This window comes from Microtus ochrogaster, chromosome 5 (assembly GCF_000317375.1).
Source record: "Microtus ochrogaster isolate Prairie Vole_2 chromosome 5, MicOch1.0, whole genome shotgun sequence".
In the NCBI taxonomy this organism is placed as follows: domain Eukaryota; kingdom Metazoa; phylum Chordata; class Mammalia; order Rodentia; family Cricetidae; genus Microtus; species Microtus ochrogaster.
The window spans coordinates 51,389,721-51,409,992 of NC_022012.1; the positions used below are offsets into that span (position 1 = coordinate 51,389,721).

The 20,272-nt window shown below is 40.0% G+C and overlaps 2 protein-coding genes across 2 annotated transcripts in view; both read left to right on the forward strand.

The window, feature by feature from the left end:
* LOC101997904 (tripartite motif-containing protein 43B-like) overlaps positions 1–5,787 on the forward strand; it is a 15,366-nt gene extending 9,579 nt beyond the window's left edge. Inside the window, exon 8 of the mRNA XM_013346350.1 lies at positions 5,741–5,787. Within this exon, the coding sequence (XP_013201804.1) occupies positions 5,741–5,787 (47 nt within the window). The remainder of the gene's footprint in view (positions 1–5,740) is intronic.
* A 5,822-nt stretch (positions 5,788–11,609) lies between these two features.
* LOC101998197 (tripartite motif-containing protein 43B-like) lies at positions 11,610–18,282 on the forward strand. Its single transcript, XM_005347688.1, has 6 exons — positions 11,610–12,020; positions 12,571–12,666; positions 15,027–15,257; positions 16,059–16,081; positions 16,483–16,580; positions 17,783–18,282. Exons 1-6 carry the CDS (start codon positions 11,610–11,612, stop codon positions 18,280–18,282), a joined length of 1,359 nt encoding a protein of 452 aa, XP_005347745.1.
* Positions 18,283–20,272: the final 1,990 nt, after the last annotated feature.

Below are 20,272 nucleotides of genomic sequence, written 5' to 3' on the forward strand. Positions count from 1 at the left end.
TAGATCCAGGACAGGCTCCAAAGCCACAGAGAAACCCTGTCTCGAAAAACCAAAAAAAAGAAAAAAGAAAAAAGAGAAAAGATAAAATAGATATAAATATTGTAACTGTAATTCTTGCTTGATAACTGTTTTGTTATATATAATTTTACTATGTTAAAGTTAACCCCTTACTTTTTTATTTAAATATAAAAGGGGAGGTAATATGGGATTCCCCTCTATATGCTGTAAATACCATTGGTTATATAAAGAAACTGGCTTGGCCTGGTGGGGTAGAACAGAGCAAGGTGGGGAAAGCTAAACTGAGTTCTGGAGAAGGAAGGCGGAGTTTAGTGAGAAGCCATGTAGCTCCACCAGAGACAGATGCCAGAACTTTAGCCAGTAAGCCACAGCCATGTGGCAATACACAGATTAATGGAGATGGGTTAAATTAAGATGTAAGAGTTAGCTAATAAGATGCTAGAGCTAATGGCCAAGCAGTGTTTTAAATAATATAGTTTCTGTGAGATTATTTCGGGTCTGAACTGCTACGCAACCGGGGAACAAACAATTGGCCTCCTTATAACAATGGGTAATTGTCATTGTTTGGAGGTGTTGGCTAGAAGCTGTTATTAGTCATGGTCAGGGAGGACATTAATTTAAAAAGGTTACATTCAGAGATCTTGTTTTGAAAAGAAAATGGGGGGACACAGGAATGATATGATAAAAGAGTGGATATTGAATTTTCTTTTAAACAAAAACACCAACTATTAGGCTCAAATATTTTATATTAGTATGGGCTTTTATGTATATACCAATTCAATGTATTTTTGTTATACTGTATTATTGTTTAAAGTATTGTACCTAAACAGCTCATTTAACAATGTAATGTAAATTTCTAGCCCTTAAAAGTTATTATTATAGACTTTTTATGATAATTAACAAATACAGATTAGTGGTTAGTCATCTACCAATTAAATTTATGGCCATATTAATTATGTTTTAAAGGTTAAATAGAGATATATTTTAGATAGATAGGTAGTCTTCAAGCACTGCAGAGAACAACAGAAAATGCCATTTAAGATTTTTTAATGACATAAGGCTTTTCAAGACAGTGGGACATGTTCATTCCTGGTAGCACCAATCTACTTGCATGATAGTCATTGACAGATCTATGGAGTTTGTTTTCATTTTATCAAAGTTAACTACTGGAAAAGAAACTGCTCTTGCCTTGACTCCTGACAGTATGTTGTTGAAATTGGACAAGCAGGACATAAAGAATGTAGTATATGGATGTTTCTGTCCCACCTGGTCCAGCAATCATTCAGTCTGAAAGTAACACACAATAACAATTATAAACTGTGTGGCCTATTATCTCAGGCTTATTATTAACTAGATCTTACAAGTTAACGCATAATTCTTATCTATGTTAGCCACATGGTTTGTACTTTATCAGTGAGACATTCTCATCTTGCTTCCCCTGCATCTGGATGGTGGCTGCAGAGTGAACCTTTGCCGGCACCCCGGCCCGGTCTGCGCTCTATGCACTAGACCCCAGTTCGCAAGCTACGGGCAAGGGGCTGGAGGTTGAGAACACAGATGCAGAGACAGACCGACAAGCAGACCTTTAAACATTGATAACAAAGTCCCCCTTTATTAGCACCATGCAGGCTTAAATACACTGCAGTCAATGGCCAACAGGTGAAAATCCCATCCTCTGATCCTCTAAACTAGGCACAGCTTCTAATAACTTTAATTAGAAGGTTCTAGGAGGGAAGAGCAGCTGAAGGCCAGGACTCATTAATCCCAACATCCAGCTGAAGGCCGGGACTCATTAGTCTTAACAAACCTTTCCTCTTCTTAGCATTATCCTAATCTCATCACCCTGCCTATATTCCTGCCTGGCTATTGGCCAATAAGCAATTTATTAACTAATACGAGTGACAAATCTTTGCAGGTACAAGACCATTATCCCACACCACTTCCCCCTTTTTCTTTTCAAAATAAGAATTCTGAAACTAATATCCTTTGTTTAGCATTTTTTTTCTGAGCATGATCACTAACAACTTGTAACCAACACTCTAAAAAAAGACAAATATCCATAGTCCAGTTTTTGGGAATGTGAGTGTAGTTTTCGAGGCTACTTTCTGATGATTTGGGGAGCTGATGATCTTGTGGAGACGTAAGGAAAATTTATGATTGTGGTGAAGTCCTGACTGGAGTTTTCTGTGAGTCAGTATCATCCAAACCCCCCTTAGGTCATGGGGATTTTTTTTTAGTTTGCAAAATTTTTTTTATTTTTTTAAATTTATTTATTTATTAAAGATCTCGTCTCTTCCCCGCCACTGCCTCCCATTTCCCTCCCCCTCCCCCAATCAAGTCCCCCTCCCTCCTCAGCCCGAAGAGCAATCAGGGTTCCCTGCCCTGTGGGAAGTCCAAGGAACCCCCACCTCCATCCATTTCTAGTAAGGTGAGCATCCAAACTGCCTAGGCTCCCACAAAGCCAGTACGTGCAGTAGGATCAGAGACCCATTGCCATTGTTCTTCAGTTCCCAGTAGTCCCCATTGTCTGCTATGTTCAGCGAGTCTGGCCTCATTCCAGGCCTTTTCAGACCCAGGCCAACTGGCCTTGGCAAGTTCCCAATAGAACATCCCCATTGTCTCCGTGTGTGGGTGCACCACTTGCGGTCCTGAGTTCCTTCCTCGCGCTCTCTCTCCTTCTGCTCCTGACTTGGACCTTGAGATTTCTGTCCGGTGCTCCAACGTGGATCTCCGTCTCCTTTCATCGCCTGATGAAGGTCAACAATCAGGACTTCCTTAGCGATCAGGGAAATGCAAATCAAGACAACGTTAAGATACCATCTTACACCTGTCAGAATGGCTAAAATAAAAAACACTAACGATAGCCTTTACTGGAGAAGTTGTGGAGAAAGTGGTACACTCATCCATTGCTGGTGGGAATGCAAACTTGTGCAACCACTCTGGAAAGGAGTGTGGCAGTTTCTGAGGAAATTCGGGATCAACCTACCCCTGGACCCAGCAATACCACTCTTGGGAATATACCCAAGAGAGGCCCTATCATACAACAAAATTATATGCTCAACTATGTTCATAGCAGCATTGTTTGTAATAGCCAGAACCTGGAAACAACCTAGATGCCCTTCAATGGAAGAATGGATGAAGAAAGTATGGAATATATACATATTAGAGTATTACTCAGCAGTAAAAAGCAAGGACTTCTTGAATTTTGCTTGCAAATAGATGGAAATAGAAAACACTATCCTGAGTGTGGTAAGCCAGACCCAAAAAGAGGAACATGGGATGTACTCACTCATATTTGGTTTCTAGCCATAAACAAAGGACATTGAGCCTATAGTTAGTGATCCTAGAGAAGCTAAATAAGGAGAACCCAAAGAAAAACACATAGGTCATGGGGATTTAAGCTGTCAGTCTTTGTATGGTTGGATTCAGCACAGTCTCTGAGAGCTTGTCACAACCAGTTAAATGAGAATCACTATGTAAGATGTTCCAGGAAATATACAATCAATTGCATCCAGATAAAATAGGAAGACAGACTCTCTTGAGTGTAAACCTATGGCTATGTCCATTTCAATATTTTCAGCTTTTTCATCAGGACGTAGTCCTAACTTTTTTTTATGTAAAAATCTAAGGGAAGATATGGATGGTAATTATATTGCGATGAGGCCGAATCCTTCTTCCCTGGGCAGATAACACAGTGTACGCACTCCTGTTAAATGCTAGATATAGACTGACTAAACTATAGATAAAAACTATTTGGTTTTTAATTAAGACAACTATAGCTCTGCATGTATATATGTTGGGCTCCATGATGCCACTCAGAGGACACTTTCTAGTGGCAACTCCATGAGTCAGAGATTATAAGACAGTTTCATTTGGGCTGAGGTGGCAGATTTCAAGTTATCCTCTGGTGAAGCCCATTAGAAGGCAGGGTAACTCTATTCTAACCTTGCTTTCAGTTGAAAGGATGAACAGAGACTTCTGGCAGGAAGGAGGTTTACATGGCTAAGATTTCGATAATGTGATCTTTGTTCTTGAAAATCTGGGGTTTGACATCCTCTTGTGAGTTGAGTCATCTGAGTTATGGGAAAGGAAATGCCTTACTCCCTAGTGCACAGAGATGGTGACAAAGATGCACATGAATATGGTAGCACAGGCACACATGCACAGAAACACAGGGAAACACAGTGTGTGAGGATATATGCAGTGGGAACCTAATGACAGATAAAAATGACTGAGCCATTATACCCTCCCTTCAGGATGTCTTCTGAAAAATTGTGAGCTTTCCCTGCCCTAAACTTCATTTCCTCCCTTCCTTCCTATCATCTCTAGAATCAAGGAGAAGTAGCCAGAACTTGGGGCTCTGCCTCATGCCAGGACACATCCTGCTTACAATGACTGTATAAGAGCAATAGCAATCATTTGAGCCCCAGAGTAACTGCAGCAGCTGTCTGCATAGATCAGCACAGATTAGCTGCTGAGCTATAATTCTGTATCCACCTGGAGGGCACTTTTCTTGATATTTTGGTATTTGGCTTCTTAGATTCATAAATTATATCTTGGACAACCAGCTACATAGGTCCATGGCTTGGAACTTGTACCTCCAGCATCACACAGGAAGAGGTTTAGTCCAGTTTTGTTAGGCCTGATAACTACAGGCTCCAGCAGAGTCAGATGCTGTGGATAAAGTAAGACCTCCCCCTCACACAACTTTTCTTACAGAAACTCAGTCTAAGATTGCAGCAGGGACCCAAAGATCACAAGAACCATGAGTACTTTCACTGATCTTGGAGCCCACACTGTAATCCACACCTGGTGAGGCAGAAGGTTCAGCAGGCTGTACTCTGTTCACATAGGAAAACTCTACAAGTTAGACAATTCCAGTGGCCTCATTCAGGATTTTATGGGTAAGTTACATGTCATTTTGATGTATTTCCCATCCCCATTTTACACAACCCTTGGAATTTTTCTGAACATACTCATGGTTGCTTTCTCAACATCTCAAAAACTGACATACCACATAAATAATACTAAAATGCTTTTGGCTCAGCCCTCCTTATTATTCATATCTCTCATTCCTTTGATCTTAGAATTGCTCACACATTAATTTATCTTTGATTTGGTTTTCTACAAGGGCGAGCAAAACATGAGCTTACAAATCTAGTTTTAAAAAAAGCTTAGTAATGCTCATTTAATAGTTCTTAGAAAAGAAGCATTGGACCATCAGGCTGCCACTCACAGAATCCCACAACTGTACAAATGCGGAAATCAACAGATCATGGGGATCCTATCCATATCTATATATAGATATATATCCTAGCTCCTGCATTAATGGTTCCAGAAACATTGTGGAAGAAGGGGGTCAGAAAGACAGTATGAGGCAGAACACTCAGAAGTCTACTGTGAAACTCTTTCCTAGGAATGGCTTTATAAACCAGGACAGAGAAATGAATATGTGGATGTAGAAGTGCAAATTTTTGAAGATTTCACCACTAGACCAAGAATTATTCTCTATCAGGGATGGGCTCACTCACTGTTCACAAAATATAACGTGGTCAGACCTTGTGAAATTAACTAAAACCCAAGAAGACATGACTTTTCTTTTGAGGGATTTTTCTGGGTTGAATCATTTGAAGTAAACAAGTACACTTAATCCAGATCTTTTGAGGTGTGAGAATCCATCAAAAATTGGCCACACTTTCTTTTTCCTTTTTGTTTTTTCAAGACAAGCTTTCTCCGCGCATCTTCGACTGTACAGAAACTGTTTGTTGACCAGGCCGGCCTTGACCTCACAGTGATCCATTGTCTCAGCCTCCTGAATGCTGTGATTAAAGGTGTGTGTCACCACACCTGGCCTATCGATTTTTCTTGGTTGGATCATTTGAAGTGGACAGATCCAACTAAAACCCAGTCTTTTGAATTGTGAGAATGCACCTCCAATCTTGGTCACACCTTCTGGTGTCAGCCTAGAAAAAGGATGTGTAAAAAAATAGAGGGAGAAGATGATGTAATTTTACTTCAACTAACAACATATTAGAAAGAAAGGATGAAAATGAGGCATCCAGGTGCAAAGCAATCCACAGTACCTGGCTGGGCTACTGTGGGTTCTATCTGGTGATGATGTCACACATCTTTAACCCCAGCGCTTCATTGGCAGAGGTAGGCAGACCTCCGTGAGTCTAGGCTGGCCTGATCTATACAACTAGTTCCAGTAAAGTCAAGGCTGCACCGAGAATTCCAGTCTAAAAAATGTTGTGGATTCTGAAGTGCCTCACACCTGAATTTCCACACAGCTCTCTATCTCCTTAATTTGAACTCTAGTCAGCCCGAGCTAGGCATGCTCGAACTCTGATGTCCCTATGTATTGTTGGCACTGAAATTACAATGTTACATACAAAATGCATTTTTTACTGATTTATTGAGCTATATATATTTCTCTGCTCCCTTCCCTTCTTCCCCCCTCCCTCTTCTATGGTCTCCATGCTCCTGATTATCTGAGGAGATCTTGTCTTTTTCTAATTCTCATGTAGATTCTCATGTTGTCTCTCTTAGGGTCCTCATTATTTATTGTCTAGGTTCTTTGGGATCGTGAATTGTAGGCTGATTTTCTTTGCTTTATGTCTAAAAGCCACTTATGAGCAAGTACATAGGATGTTTGCCTTTCTGCATCTGAGTTACCTCACTCAATATTATGCTTTCTGGATCCATCCATTTGCCTGAAAATCTCAAGATGTCATTACTTTTTCCTGCTGTGTGGTATTCCAATGTGTAAATGTACCACATATCCTTATCCATTCTCGGTCAAGGGGCATTTAGGTTTATTCTAGGTTCTGTTATGACAAATAATGCTGCTATGAACATAGTTGAGCACATGGTATTGTGGTACAATTGAGAATCTTTTGGGTATATACCCAAAAGTGTAATTGCTGGGTGTTGAGGAAAGTTATTTCCTAATTTTCTAAGAAATCGCCATACTGATATTCAAAGTGATTGTGCCAGTTTGCACTCCCACCAGCAATGCAGGAGTGTTCCCTTTACCCCACAACCTCCCCAGTATAAGTTGTCATCAGTAATTTTGATCTTGGCCATTCTTACAAGTTTATGAAGGAATCTCAGACTTGTTTTGATTAGCATGTCCCTGATGGCTAAGAATGTTGAACGTGGTGGCGCACGCCTTTAATCCCAGCACTTGGGAGGCAGAGGCAGGCGGATCTCTGTGAGTTCGAGGCCAGCCTGGTCTATAAGAGCTAGTTCCAGGACAGGAACCAACAGATACGGAGAAACCCTGTCTCAAAAAATCCAAAAAAAAAAAAATCTGAGCTAAGAATGTTGAACATTTCTTAAGTGTCTTTCAGCCATTTTAGATTCCTCTGATGAGAGTTCTCTGTTTAGGTCTTTACCTGATTGTTTTTACTGGATTATTTGTTCTTTTGATGACTAATTCCTTGAGTCCTTTTGTATGTATATTGGGTTTTTATTTGTTTTTTTTAAAGAGAAAGTTGAGTTTTTAAGAAAATGGATTGGATTTGAAAGGACTTGCAGATGAGTTGAATATGTGTACATATATTCTACAATATTGTACAAAATCAAGTGTACAAAATTCTCAAAGTGCTATTAAGATTTTTTAAAAGATTTATTTATTATGCATACAGTTTTCTGCCTGCACTACAGAAGATAGTAGATCTCATTATAGATGGTTTTCTTCACCATGTAGTAACTGGGACTTGAACTCAGATTCTCTGGATAAGCTGTCAGCGTTCTTAACCTCTGAGTCACCTGGGAGGTAGAAGCAGGTGGCCCTTTGCATCCAAGGCCAGCCTGTTCTACAAGAGCTAGTTCCAGACAGGCACCATAGCTACACAGGGGAACACTGTACCAAAAAACCCCCAAAAACACCAAAAAATTAATTTTTTATATTTCTATTAACAAATTTTTAATGTTGACACTAAAATTACAGATTTATAATATCATCATTTGTTACATTTCAAGAACAAAATATAAGTACAAGCAAAATATTTAGGTACTGTAAAATATTATAGGAAAATTACCCTTTGGCAAGTTTTCAGTTCATATTCTATGCAGGCCTTGAACTAAAACTCCCCTTGCTTCAGCAGCCCAACCCTAGGTCTCTAGGATTAAAGGTGTGAGCTGTCACACCCAGCTAAGCAGTCCCTCAGGGAAGCTCATTGTGGAGATTTGCTTGTGGAGCTTGGCCTCAGAGTTAATTCAACCTTCCATCCAGTCAGAATACTGGTACTGACAAATGGCCACAAATGGGATGTGTTAATGAAAGCAACCATGGGAGGAAGTGGGCGTGGTCTTTAGAGAGTATATAAGGACACACCAGAGCTTAGCCTGGTGCATTCTTTCACCAGAGCAGATAGAGAGTGTTTCCATACATTCTGGCTCTTCAACCAGTGGATCTATCTTCTGCATACATTGAGGATTGGACCCTAGAGCTGAGGAAATAGTGTGGTGTTCTCATTCAGCACTGCTGAGGCCAGAGACAATTCCTTGGGTGAGTACACAGTTTACAAAGAAAATTCTGTTATTTTTCTTACATTAATATATGATTAAACTGAGTTTTCAGCTCAGAAATGACTCTTTGCTACCACCAAAAATTTCTGCTCCCCTGTGGTCATCTTTATGTGTCATTATAATGTGAGTTACTGCGATAGATATTTTGGACTTATCTGTACACATGGTTTTTGTTGCCCTTATTTATGTACAATGCTCAAGGTACTTACCTCTCACTTTTCAATTTGGATGTCTAAATTCAAAGAAAACTTTGAGAGTATTTCCTTATGTACTTCACAGATACCTGAGTTTTCGATACCTCTAAATTAGTGTACACAGTTAATATATTAACATTGTGAACTTTTTAGGTGTGAGTATCCACCTTAAATCGAGGCCACAGCTTTTGGTGCCAGCCTTGTGATGGATTTTTTGTGGGTTGATTCATTTTAGTAGAGAGATCCACCTAAATTCTGATCTTTTGAGCCATGAGAATCCACCTTCCATCTTGGCCACACCTTCTTGTTGAAGCCCCCTCAAAAAAAGGACATGTAAAAGGAATAGAGGGAAAAATGATTCATGATTTCAACTAACAATATATTAGAAATAAATGATCAAATTGATGCATTCAGGTGAAAAGCTATCAACTGTACTTGACTGAAATCCTGTATGTTCTGCCTGGTGGTGGTAAGACACACTTAATCTCCACACTTCAAGGGCAGAGGCAGGCAGATCTCTGTGAATTCCAGACCAGCCTGTTCTACAGAGCTAGTTACATGGAAGTCAAGGCTGCGTAGAGTCTCTGAAAATAAATGTTGCAGGTTCTGAACTGCCCCACACCTGAATTTTCACACAGTTTTCTGGCTTGTTAATTTGAACTGTAGACAGCTTAGCTAGATACCCTTGAAATTTAACGTTACTATACATTGTTGGAACTGAATTGAAATTATATATATATAATAAACTTTTTCTTTGAAAAAGAGAAATTTGGGTGTTTAAGTAATTGGGATGGATGTTGAAGGAGTTGCAGTTGAAGTAAATATAATGAAAACAATGTAGACAAAATTCTTAAAAACTCTTCAGATTTTTTAAAAATGTATTTATTTTTATGCGCAAATTGTTCTGCCTGCACACCAGAAGATACCAGATCTCATTATAGATGGATGTAGGCACTATGTGGTAACTGGAAACTGAACTGAGGACCTCTGGTAGGGCACTCAGAGCTTTTAACTTCTGAGCCATCTCTGAACACCTTTAAAATTATTTTTTTTAATTTTTATTAAGAGCTTTTTAATGATGGTATTTGGTAAAATCTCAGATTGTTGGCATCATCATTATCAAGAGCGAAATATATGCACATGACAAAGTATTTAGACACTGTAAAATATTGTAGGAAAATTACTACCATTTTTTGACAAGTTCTCAGTTCATATCCTAGAACTAAAACTCCTTCTACTTTAGCTGCTAATTCTCTAGGACTCTAGGATTAAAGGTGTGAGCTGCCACACCCAGCTAAGCAGTCACTCAGGAAACCTTGTTGTGGAGATTTGCTTGTGGGGATTGGCCACAGCTAATTCCATCTTCCATCCAATTAGAGTACTGCTACTTACAGAAGGTTACATATTTGTATTAGTGAAAACAACCATGGAAGGAAGTAGTCTTGGTCTTTAGAGACCATATAAGCCCATTCCATGGCCCAGCCAGGTCTGTCTATTCTACACCAGAGCAGACAGAGTGTGTTTCTATACATTCTGGCTCCTTGACTGCTGGATCGATCACCTGCATCCATTGAGGATTAAACACCAGAGCTGAGGTAATGTTGTGGTGTCCCCACTAAACAGTGCTGAGACCTGAGAAAATTCCATGGGTGAGTGCATAGTTTACAGGAGGAAAATCGTTGTTATTTCTTATTCATAATTCTTTACCCAAGTGAGGTTTCTGCTTAGAAATTACCATTTGCCACTTACCAAAAAAGATTGTGTTCCATGTGGTCATCTTTCTTTATAAATATAACATGACCTAGAGTGATTGATGATTTTAGATTTATCCATACACACTCCTTTGTTGCTCTGATGTAAAATGTTCAAGGTACATACATGCTCCTTTTCCTTCCTTCCTTCCTTCCTTCCTTCCTTTGTTTCTTTCTTTTTTGCTTTTTCGAGACAGGGTTTCTCTATAGCTTTGAAGCCTGTCCTGGAACTAGCTCTTGTATATCAGGCTGGCTTCTAACTCACAGAGATCAGCCTGCCTCTGCCTCCTAAGTACTGGGATTAAAGGCGTGTGCCACCACTGCCTGGCTCACATGCTCCTTTTCCATTTTGATTGTTGTCTAAATTCTAAAGTGCTGATACCTGTATATTAAGTATACCCATGTAATATATAAAAATTAAACACAAAGCAGAGAAAACCAGCCTACGAACCACAATCCCAGAGAACTTAGACAACAATGAGAACACTAAGAGAGACTTATGTGGATTTAATCTACATGGAAAGTAGAAAGTAGAAAAAGACAAGTTTCCATTAGACTCCCCTTGTATTCATTCAATGGACCTTTGTATAGACATGGAATCCTGTTGGCATGTGTGACGGTTTATTTGAAGTAGTTTGACTATAATTGGCGATCCATGTGCTTCATGATTTTGGAAACCGTGCTAAAATTAGAAAGCAAAACATTTCCAAGGGATCCTGTTACTAGGGAATTGTTTTCCTGTATAGATAATCAAAGATGGAAGAGTTCAATCGACATAGTTCTGTAGTAAACGACCAAAATGTTACTTTGATCAATGCAGTGTATATTCATTATAAGCACATGTCTCAGACCTTGAAACAAGGTACTAATTTGGAGGGAGTCTCTGAAAAACTTGCAGATTGTAGGGCACAGAAAGTCATGAGATCAATCTGTATTCATGTGAAGAAGAGTGAAACAAACAAATTAGCAACTGCAATCCTAAGATTATTTTGATTTTTGACACCTGAAAATGAAGAATGTGTTGTAATAAATACAACTTGAATAACATTTTGTGAAGTTTTTTTTTCCTTTAGGTTCAATAACATAAATTCTGCCTTCTTCCTTTAGAAAAATGGAGTCAGACCTCTCACAAGCCTTCCAGGAAGAACTCAACTGCTTCATCTGCATGAGCTACCTTACAGACCCAGTCACCATAAACTGTGGCCACAGCTTCTGTCGAGCCTGCCTCCACCTTTCCTGGGAAGACAGCCAGCTTCCTGTCCAATGCCCTACGTGTAGGAAACCATCCCAGCAGAAGGACTTTGGAACCAGCATTGTTCTGAAGAAGCTGGTGTCCATTGCCAGAAAAGCCAGCCTCATGAAGTACCTGAGCTCTGAGGAGCATCAGTGTGTGACCCACAAGGAGACCAAAAGGATCTTCTGTATGGAGACCAGGATCTACCTCTGTCAGCTCTGCTCTGACTCCCATGAGCACAAAGGTCACAAACACTGTCCCATAGAAGCAGCTGCTGAGGATCAAATGGTGAGTGATGTTTCTGAGAGAACATGAAACCTGGAGAGTGAGGCTCAGTGGACAACAGGAAGATGCTGGTCCTGATTATGAGGAATCCACTCTTTTCTGAATGGTGGCACTTTATTAGCAGCTAGTGAAGAGAGAGTGACTATAATGTGAACACTCCTTGGGTGACCCATGGGTGTAAGATCAATTGTGTTTTATTATACATTATTTCTAGGTCACTGTAAAGTGAAATACTGTAGTCACATCTTTTAAAAATATCCTTGATTGGTGACTAAATTAGAAAAATACAATGGAGTCAGCTACAGGGAAGCCTGTGAGAAACCCAATATTATGCAAATTACTCAGATATTATTCATAATTATTTATCATGTTACCTGAACAAAGGGATATGCCATATTCTATTTCTAAGCTTTTAAATGTAAAATTCAAAGTTACCTAACGTAAAAAGGAACATTGTGATCCTTCTTTTCTTGGTAAAGGTAATTTATTTCATGTCTAAGAGTTTGCCCATCATTACTGTTTATCAAAAGTTGATATTCATCATTTCTTACAGGAGAGACTTCTACAGCAAATGACATCTTTATGGGAGAAGATCCAAGAAAATCAAGAGAATCTAGAGGAAGAAAGCAGAGTGAAAAGTTTGTTTTTAGTGAGTATGATATTTATGCTAAAAGTCTGGTTGAGATAGTTTTTGTTTTCCAAAATCTTATTTTAGGATTTGCACATAAGTCATAGATTATGATACTAGGAAAACCTTTTATGATGGTCTTCTATTCCACATGTAAAATATAGCTCTGCACATAGAAAGATGGTCTGGCTGTATGGAAAAAGAGTCTTGAGACTAAAGTGTGAATTGCTGACAGTTCAGCACACTGCATTAGACTCTAGGACTGCACCACGAATTCTAATTATTGCATGCAGAGTTTCATACTCGCGTGAACATAGGAGTTATCAGTCAATGCCATTTCTTCAGGCAGCCCTTGTTTTCTTTGACAGGTGAAAATGCTTAGGGCTTGATTGCCTTTGTGTTGAGGGAGGCTACTTGTTTATTCCTGGTCACTCAGACCCAAAATAATGACACAGAAATTATATTAATCAAAACAGTGCTTGGCTGGTTAGCTCAGGCCTCTTATTAACTAACTCTTACATCTTAAATTATCCAATTCTTGTTATTTTGTGTATTACCACAAGGCTCGTGCTTTACCGGTAATCTTCTTGCTGGAGGCTTGCATCTTTCTCCTTTGGCAACTACATGGTGTCTCCTTGATTCTGCCTACTTTCTCCTCTGTCTCTGCTTGGAATTCCCACCTTGCTCTATTCTGCCCTTCCAGAGGTCCAAAGCAGCTTCTTTATCAAGCAATGGAAACAAAATACATTCACAGCATACACAGGGGAATCCCACATCACCTCTCCTTTTCTGTCTAAATAAAAAGGAAGGTTTTGCACGTGTTCTCCCTCCTTCTGCTCCTCATTGGGACCTTGATAGCTCAGTCCAGTGCTCCAGTGTGGGTCTCTGTCTCTATCTCCATCCATCACCAGGTGAAGGTTCTATGGTGATATGCAAGATATTCGTCAGTATTGCTATAGGATAGGGTCATTTCAGGTTCCCTATCCTCATCTGCCCAAGGAACTAACTGGGGACATCGCCTTGGGCTCCTGGGAGCCACTCTAGGTTCAAGTCTCTTGCCAACCCTAAGGTGGCTCCCTTAACTAAGAATTGTGCTTCCGTGCTCCCCTATCCAACCTTCCTTTATCCCAATCATCCTTTTTCCCCAAGTTCCCCCCATCCTCCCCATATCCCTTTTCTCTCCCCATCCCCCCTTACCCCCATCCCATCCCACCCCCAAGATCCCAATTTTCTCCCCGGCAATTTCGTCTACTTCCCATAGCCAAAAGGATAACTATGTTTTTCCTTGGGTTCACCTTCTTACTTAGCTTCTTTAGGTTCACTAATTGTAGACTCCGTGACCCTTATTTATGGCTAGAAACCAATTATGAGTGAGTACATCCCATGTTCATCTTTTTGGCTCTGGGTTACCTCAATCAACATAGTCGGGACCACGAGGGGTGCACCCACCCACTGAGACAGTGGGGCTGATCTATTGGGAGCTCACCAAGGCCAGCTGGACTGAGACTGAAAAAGCATGGGATAAAACCAGACCTCTGAACATGGTGAACAATGAGGGCTGATGAGAAGCCAAGGACAATGGCAGGGGGTTTTGATCCTACTTAATGTGCTGGCTATGTGGGAGCCTAGCCAGTTTGGATGTTCACCTTCTTAGATATGGACGGAGGGGGGAGGACCTAAGACTTACCACAGGGCAGGGAACCCTGACTGCTCTTTGGACTGAAGAGGGAGGGGGAGAGGAGTGCAGGGAGGAGGAGAAGAATGGGAGGAGGGGGAGAAGGGTGGGAGGAGGGGGAGAAGGGTGGGAGGAGGGGGAGGGAAATGGGAGGCTGGGAGGAGGCAGAAACTTGTTTTTTTTCCTTTCTCAATAAAAAAGGAAGGTTTTAACTTCAACATAGTAAAATTACATATAACAAAATAGATATAAAGCATGAATTAGTCACATTATTTATATCTACTTTATCTTTTATCATAACTAAGGAAGATTATAATGAAAACTATCTCCATCAAAGATACCAGAAAAATATAACATTACCTAACCTAACAGGAAGTTCATCGTAAAGAACCTCCAAAACTCTAGAATTGACAGACATCACGTTGCCTGAATAGTCACCCAATGTTTTTTTTATGACACTGGGACATCCATCTTCAGCCTACAGACCCATAGTTTCCAGCAGCATTTTTCATGACGAAGGAAATTTGAAAAACTGTTTCCCCCAAAAGAAATAAATTAAACCAATGAATTTCCATTTTTGCCAAGTCCATCATTGTGTGTGTAGCACAGTGATAAGAGTCCTTCATCCAATTTAAGCATAGAAGGGTACAATGGAGAAGAATGAGGTATTTTAGAAATATCACTGTCAATGTCCCATTTTCTTCAGGACTACCTGATTATGAGGGAAGAAATGATCAGGAAAGTGTATAGGAAATGGCATGCAGCCGTCTGTGAACAGGAAGAGGAACACATTGAGTGCATGAGCAATGAAGGCAACCATGTTTTAATTAACCTTAAGGAAAATGAAGCCATGATGATCCAAAAGAACAAACAACTAAGGGAGATGTATCAGGAACTGATGTCAATGTCCCAGGAGCCATATGTGGTACTGCTGCAGGTGAGCTTGGAGGAGTGAAGGAAAAGGCTTTATTGTCTTAGCCCCACACTGGTGATTGCTGTACTAAGATAGCTTTCACAATTCCCTTCATTTACGTCAGGGGGTTCCTTTTCAGGAATAATCTGGAGAAACGAAATTCTGTCATAATCTTGCCAGAGACGTTTTTGAAATTGTGTAAGTAGATTCCCCAAGAAATATGTCCTAACGTTTGCTTCTGTAGCTTGCTTCTCTGAAAGATGAAATTCAGTGTTACCATTCTTATACTCCATAGCCTCGACTTGGATATTATGAACAATTTCAAAGAAAGTTACTACTTAATTTCTACTTTTTGAAAGTTGCAATTTGAGAAATCTTTACAAGGAAGAGATTTTGAGGCAGGTTCCTATTCTCCAGCTCATGATCACTTACAACTCACAGTAATCTTCAGGCCTCTAATCTAGCAATTCTAGAATTAGAGGCATGAAGCGCAATGGAGTGTTGAAGTCAGACATTTGAAGTACCCTTTGTTAAAGTATAAATCTGTTTTGTGTTCAATGTAGCAGATGTTTCCTTTTGCGGACAGTTAGCATTTGAAAAGCAATGTAAAATCAGTACGAAGAACCTTCTCATATTTTATTCTCCCAGCCTGATTTATAAAAAATTTGGATTGTGCTAATTTGCCTTGTTGGCATTATCCCAAGAATTAAATATAAATTTTCAGGTTAGATAGTGTGATGTTCTCTGTTATTTAGAAAAACATCACAAAGAAACTTTGTATTCCATTTCATCAATAACATATTTTTTTTCTTATTTTCTTTGCAGGGTTTGGAAGACATGTTCAGAAGGTGAGTTTAGCAGTTGGTGCAAGCCAGGATACCCTAAAATTGTTGTAAAATTGATCAAGCTACCTTAGCAAATGCATATGAACTTTGTAGAGAGAATATTCAATTGTTTGTTTATGATATGTTTTGGAATTTTTATTTGATTTGTTATTTTTGTGAGGAGTAAATGTATGTTTATGTTCATGCCAAGTGGTATTGCATCTGTGTGGAAGTCAGAGGACAACTTTCCGGAGAGAGTCCTCACTTCTACCATGGGTTCCAGTGGTTGAACTCAAGTTGTCAGGCTTGTGTGGAAAGGGATTGGACCCCAGAGCTATTTGGCTAAACTTGGAGTGAGGTTTTTCCTAATCAACTGTGATGATATCTTTGGCAACAGGCGAATCAGTATTTTCTTGTCCTTGCAGGAGTGAGTCAATGCAGTTGAGCATTCCCCAGGGTTTGGAACCAGAACTCGCTGCCCTCCCCATCACTGGACTCACTGAACGATCCAACTGCTTCAAAGGTGAGTGTGAGCAATGATGGAAATAGCCCAGGGACCCCTCTACAGGGAGATAACCTTTGCAAATATAAATATTTTAATGCCTGAAAAACAGGTCTTGGTTAGTCACAATGTATTCCTATTGAATCACATAGCTGTCTTAAAAAACAAAGAAACAAAAATGAATACCAACATAACAGGTTGCATGTGATAGTGGCCAAAAAGATAGTAACAGTTTTTCATTGAGGCCTAAGGAATGGTTAATGAATTCAGGACAGTGTAATTCAAATTAAATGTACCCACTGGTGGAGATATTTGATTATGTTCCTTTATACTTTTTAACAATTGATTTTATACTACATTATAGATAATAGGTAATAGATTAAAAATATACAAGACATACTGTTGTACATTACTAATACCAACAATATTGTAGAGAGAGAGGACTGCCAATGAGTTTGAAGACAGTCTTGTCAACATAGTGAGTTCCATACCATTCAAGGTTAACAAACAAGACCCTATCTCAAAAGGAATTAAAAAGAATAATCATAAAATAACGAAACAGAGCCATTTATCATGAGTAATGAATATAAAACAAATTCATAGGACATGAGGCTGTGTCTAATTCCTCCTCATAGATCTAGAAGTCATTTTCAACCTCACAGGGAAAAAGTATTAGAGGAACTGAGGTCAAAGGAGGACAATTACTTACAGGGATCTACTTCTAAAGTATATTGAGCTCTATCTTCGGTATAAATATGATTAATTACATGGAAAGAACAACACCAATGTGAAAGCAATCACTGCAAATGTTTTATGAATAACTTTTCTCTTTTTTATTTTTGTTTTTGTTTTTTAAAGCCTACACACCCGGTATACCCAGGTGCTCTCCCATCCAACCAGGCCCGACACTGCTTAGCTTCTGAGATCAGATGAGATCGGGCGCATTCAGGGTGGTATGGCCGTAGACTATGAATAACTTTTTTTTTTTTGATTTTCGAGACAGGGTTTCTCTGTAGCTTTTTTGGTTCCTGTCCTGGAACTAGCTCTTGTAGACCACGCTGGCCTCGAACTCACAGAGATCCACCTTCCTCTGCCTCCCGAGTGCTGGGATTAAAGGCGTGCGCCACCAAGGCCCGGCTATGAATAACTTTTTATGTAGACCTAGGAGGACAGTCTTTGCTATTGCCATGGCCATTTTAACAAAATGTTTGTTCTTCCCACAGTGCACATTTCCTTTGAAAATCTAACTGTATTCCATTGCAAGAAGAATCTGTTTAATGTCATGAGAAGATTCAACTCCAGACATCAGCATCAGGATACATCTCTGGATCCTGCTGGAATCTATTTGGCCTCATGGGGCTCACAGTACTTCGTCTCAGGGAAATATTACTGGGAACTGGATTTGAAGGACACATGGGACTGGGCTGTAGGAGTTTGTACAAATTCTTGGTTTAGGAATTCAAACAAAGAGGTTGAAACTGAGGGTGCATTCCTTCTTTTCTGTGTGAAGGAGGGTAATCATTCCAGTCTCCTCACCACTAACCCAGTAATCCGTCACTATATAGAGAAGCCACTGGGCCAGGTTGGCGTGTTCCTTGATTGTGAGGCTGGATGTTTAAGCTTCCTGAATATTGCCAAGAGTTCCCTCATATACAGATATCCTAATGGCACCTTCAGTCATGCTGTTTGGCCTTTCTTCTCCAGTGGCGAAACAAAACCATAGCTAGTTGTAATCCATTATCTTGTGTTTTTAACTATTTTCTACTGTAATTTCCTACATCTTTTATTGGTGCTGAATATTAAAATACTGTAAAATGAAAAAGAGGCTTGACTACATTGCATTTTTTACCTGTGTTCTCTATATTCCACAAAGAACAACTTCATAATGGTTTTGTCTTGTTATTTGTCTTTTTTTGTACTTATCAGAATTATTCATTAAAACTAAAGCCTGAAATCAGTGCTAGAGACCCTTCTGAAGTAAACTCCAAACCCTCAGTTGACTTCTAGCCCAATAAAAATGCCATATAGCTATGTTTTATTTAATTATCTTATTGGTGCCAAGTAGGAGCACAGATGTGCTGGCTATTTTCATTCCAACGTTAAACAGGCTACAGTCATCTGAGCGAAGGGAAACCCATTTGAGAAAATTCCTCCATCACAACTGACTGTGCTTAAGCCTAAAGAGTGTTTTCTTAGTTATTGATGAGGAATTGAGCAGACAATTGTTGGCAGGGTTTTCCCTGGGCTGGAGGTGGTTGGTTCTATAAGAAAGTAGGTTGAGCACCAATGGTGAGCAAGCTAATCAGAAGGATCACTCCATCAATTTGCTTTAGTCCCTACCTCCAGGTTCTTGTCCTATTGAGTTATTTTTTTCTTTTTTTCTTTCTCTCTCTCTCTCTTTTTTTCTTTCTTTCTTTCTTTCTTTCTTTCTTTAAAATTTCCACCTCCTCCCCTCCTCCCATTTTCCTCCCACTCCCTGCATCCCCCCCTCTCCCTCTCCAGTCCTAAGAGAAGTCAGGGTGCCTTGCCCTGTGGAAAGTCCAAGGCCCTCCCACCTTCATCCAGGTCTAGGAAGGTGTGCATCCAAACAGACTAGGCTCCCAAAAAGCCAGTACATGCAGTAGAATCAAAACTCAGTGCCATTATCATTGGCTTCTCAGTCTGCCCTCATTGTCAGGCACATTCAGAGAGTCCAGTCTGATCATATGCTTGTTCAGTCCCAGTCCAACTGGCCTTGGTGAGCTCCCATTATCAGCCCCATCATCTCAGTGGGTGGACGCACCCCTCGTGGTCCTGACTTCCTTGCTCATGTTCTCTGTCCTTCTGCTCTTCATCTGGATATTGGGAACTCGGTCCAGGGCTCTGTCCCTATCTCCATCCATCGCTGGATGAAGGTTTTATGGTGATATGCAAGATATTCGTCAGTGTGGCTATGGGAGAAGGCCAGTTCAGGCACCCTCTCCTCTGCTACCCAAGGACCTAGCGGGGGACATCCTTTTGGACACCTGGGAACCCCTCTAGAGCCAATTCTCTTGCCAACCCGAAAATGGCTTCCTTAATTAAGATATCTTCTTCCCTGCTCCCATATCTACCCTTCCTCCAACCCAACCATCCCATCTCCCCATGCTCTCCCCAATCCTGCCCTTCTCCCTTCTCTCTCCCCATCTCCTCTTTCCCCCTCCCTTCCCCCCCCTGTGGTCCCAAGTTTTGCCCGACAATCTTGTCTACTTCCAATATCCAGGAAGATAAATATATGTTTTTCTTTGGTTCACCTTCTTATTTAGCTTCTCAAGGATCACAAACTATAGGATCAATGTCCTTTGTTTATGGCTAGAATCCACTAATGAGTGAGTACCTACCATATTCATATCTTTGGGTCTGAGTTATCTTACTCAATAAAGTATTTTCTATTTCCATCAATTTGTATGCAAAATTCAAGATGTCATTGTTTTTTTTACCACTGAATAGAACTCTAATGTATATATGTATCACACCTTCTTTATCGATTCTTCCAATGAGGGGCACCTAGGTTGTTTCCAGGTTCTGGCTATTACAAATAGTGCTGATATGAACATAGCTGAACAAATTCTTTAGTAGTATGATTGGGCATCTCTTGGGTATATTCCCAAGAGTGGAATTGCTTGATCCTGAAGTAGGTTGACTCCCAGTTTCCTGAGAAACCACCACACTGATTTCCAAAGTGGTTGCACAAG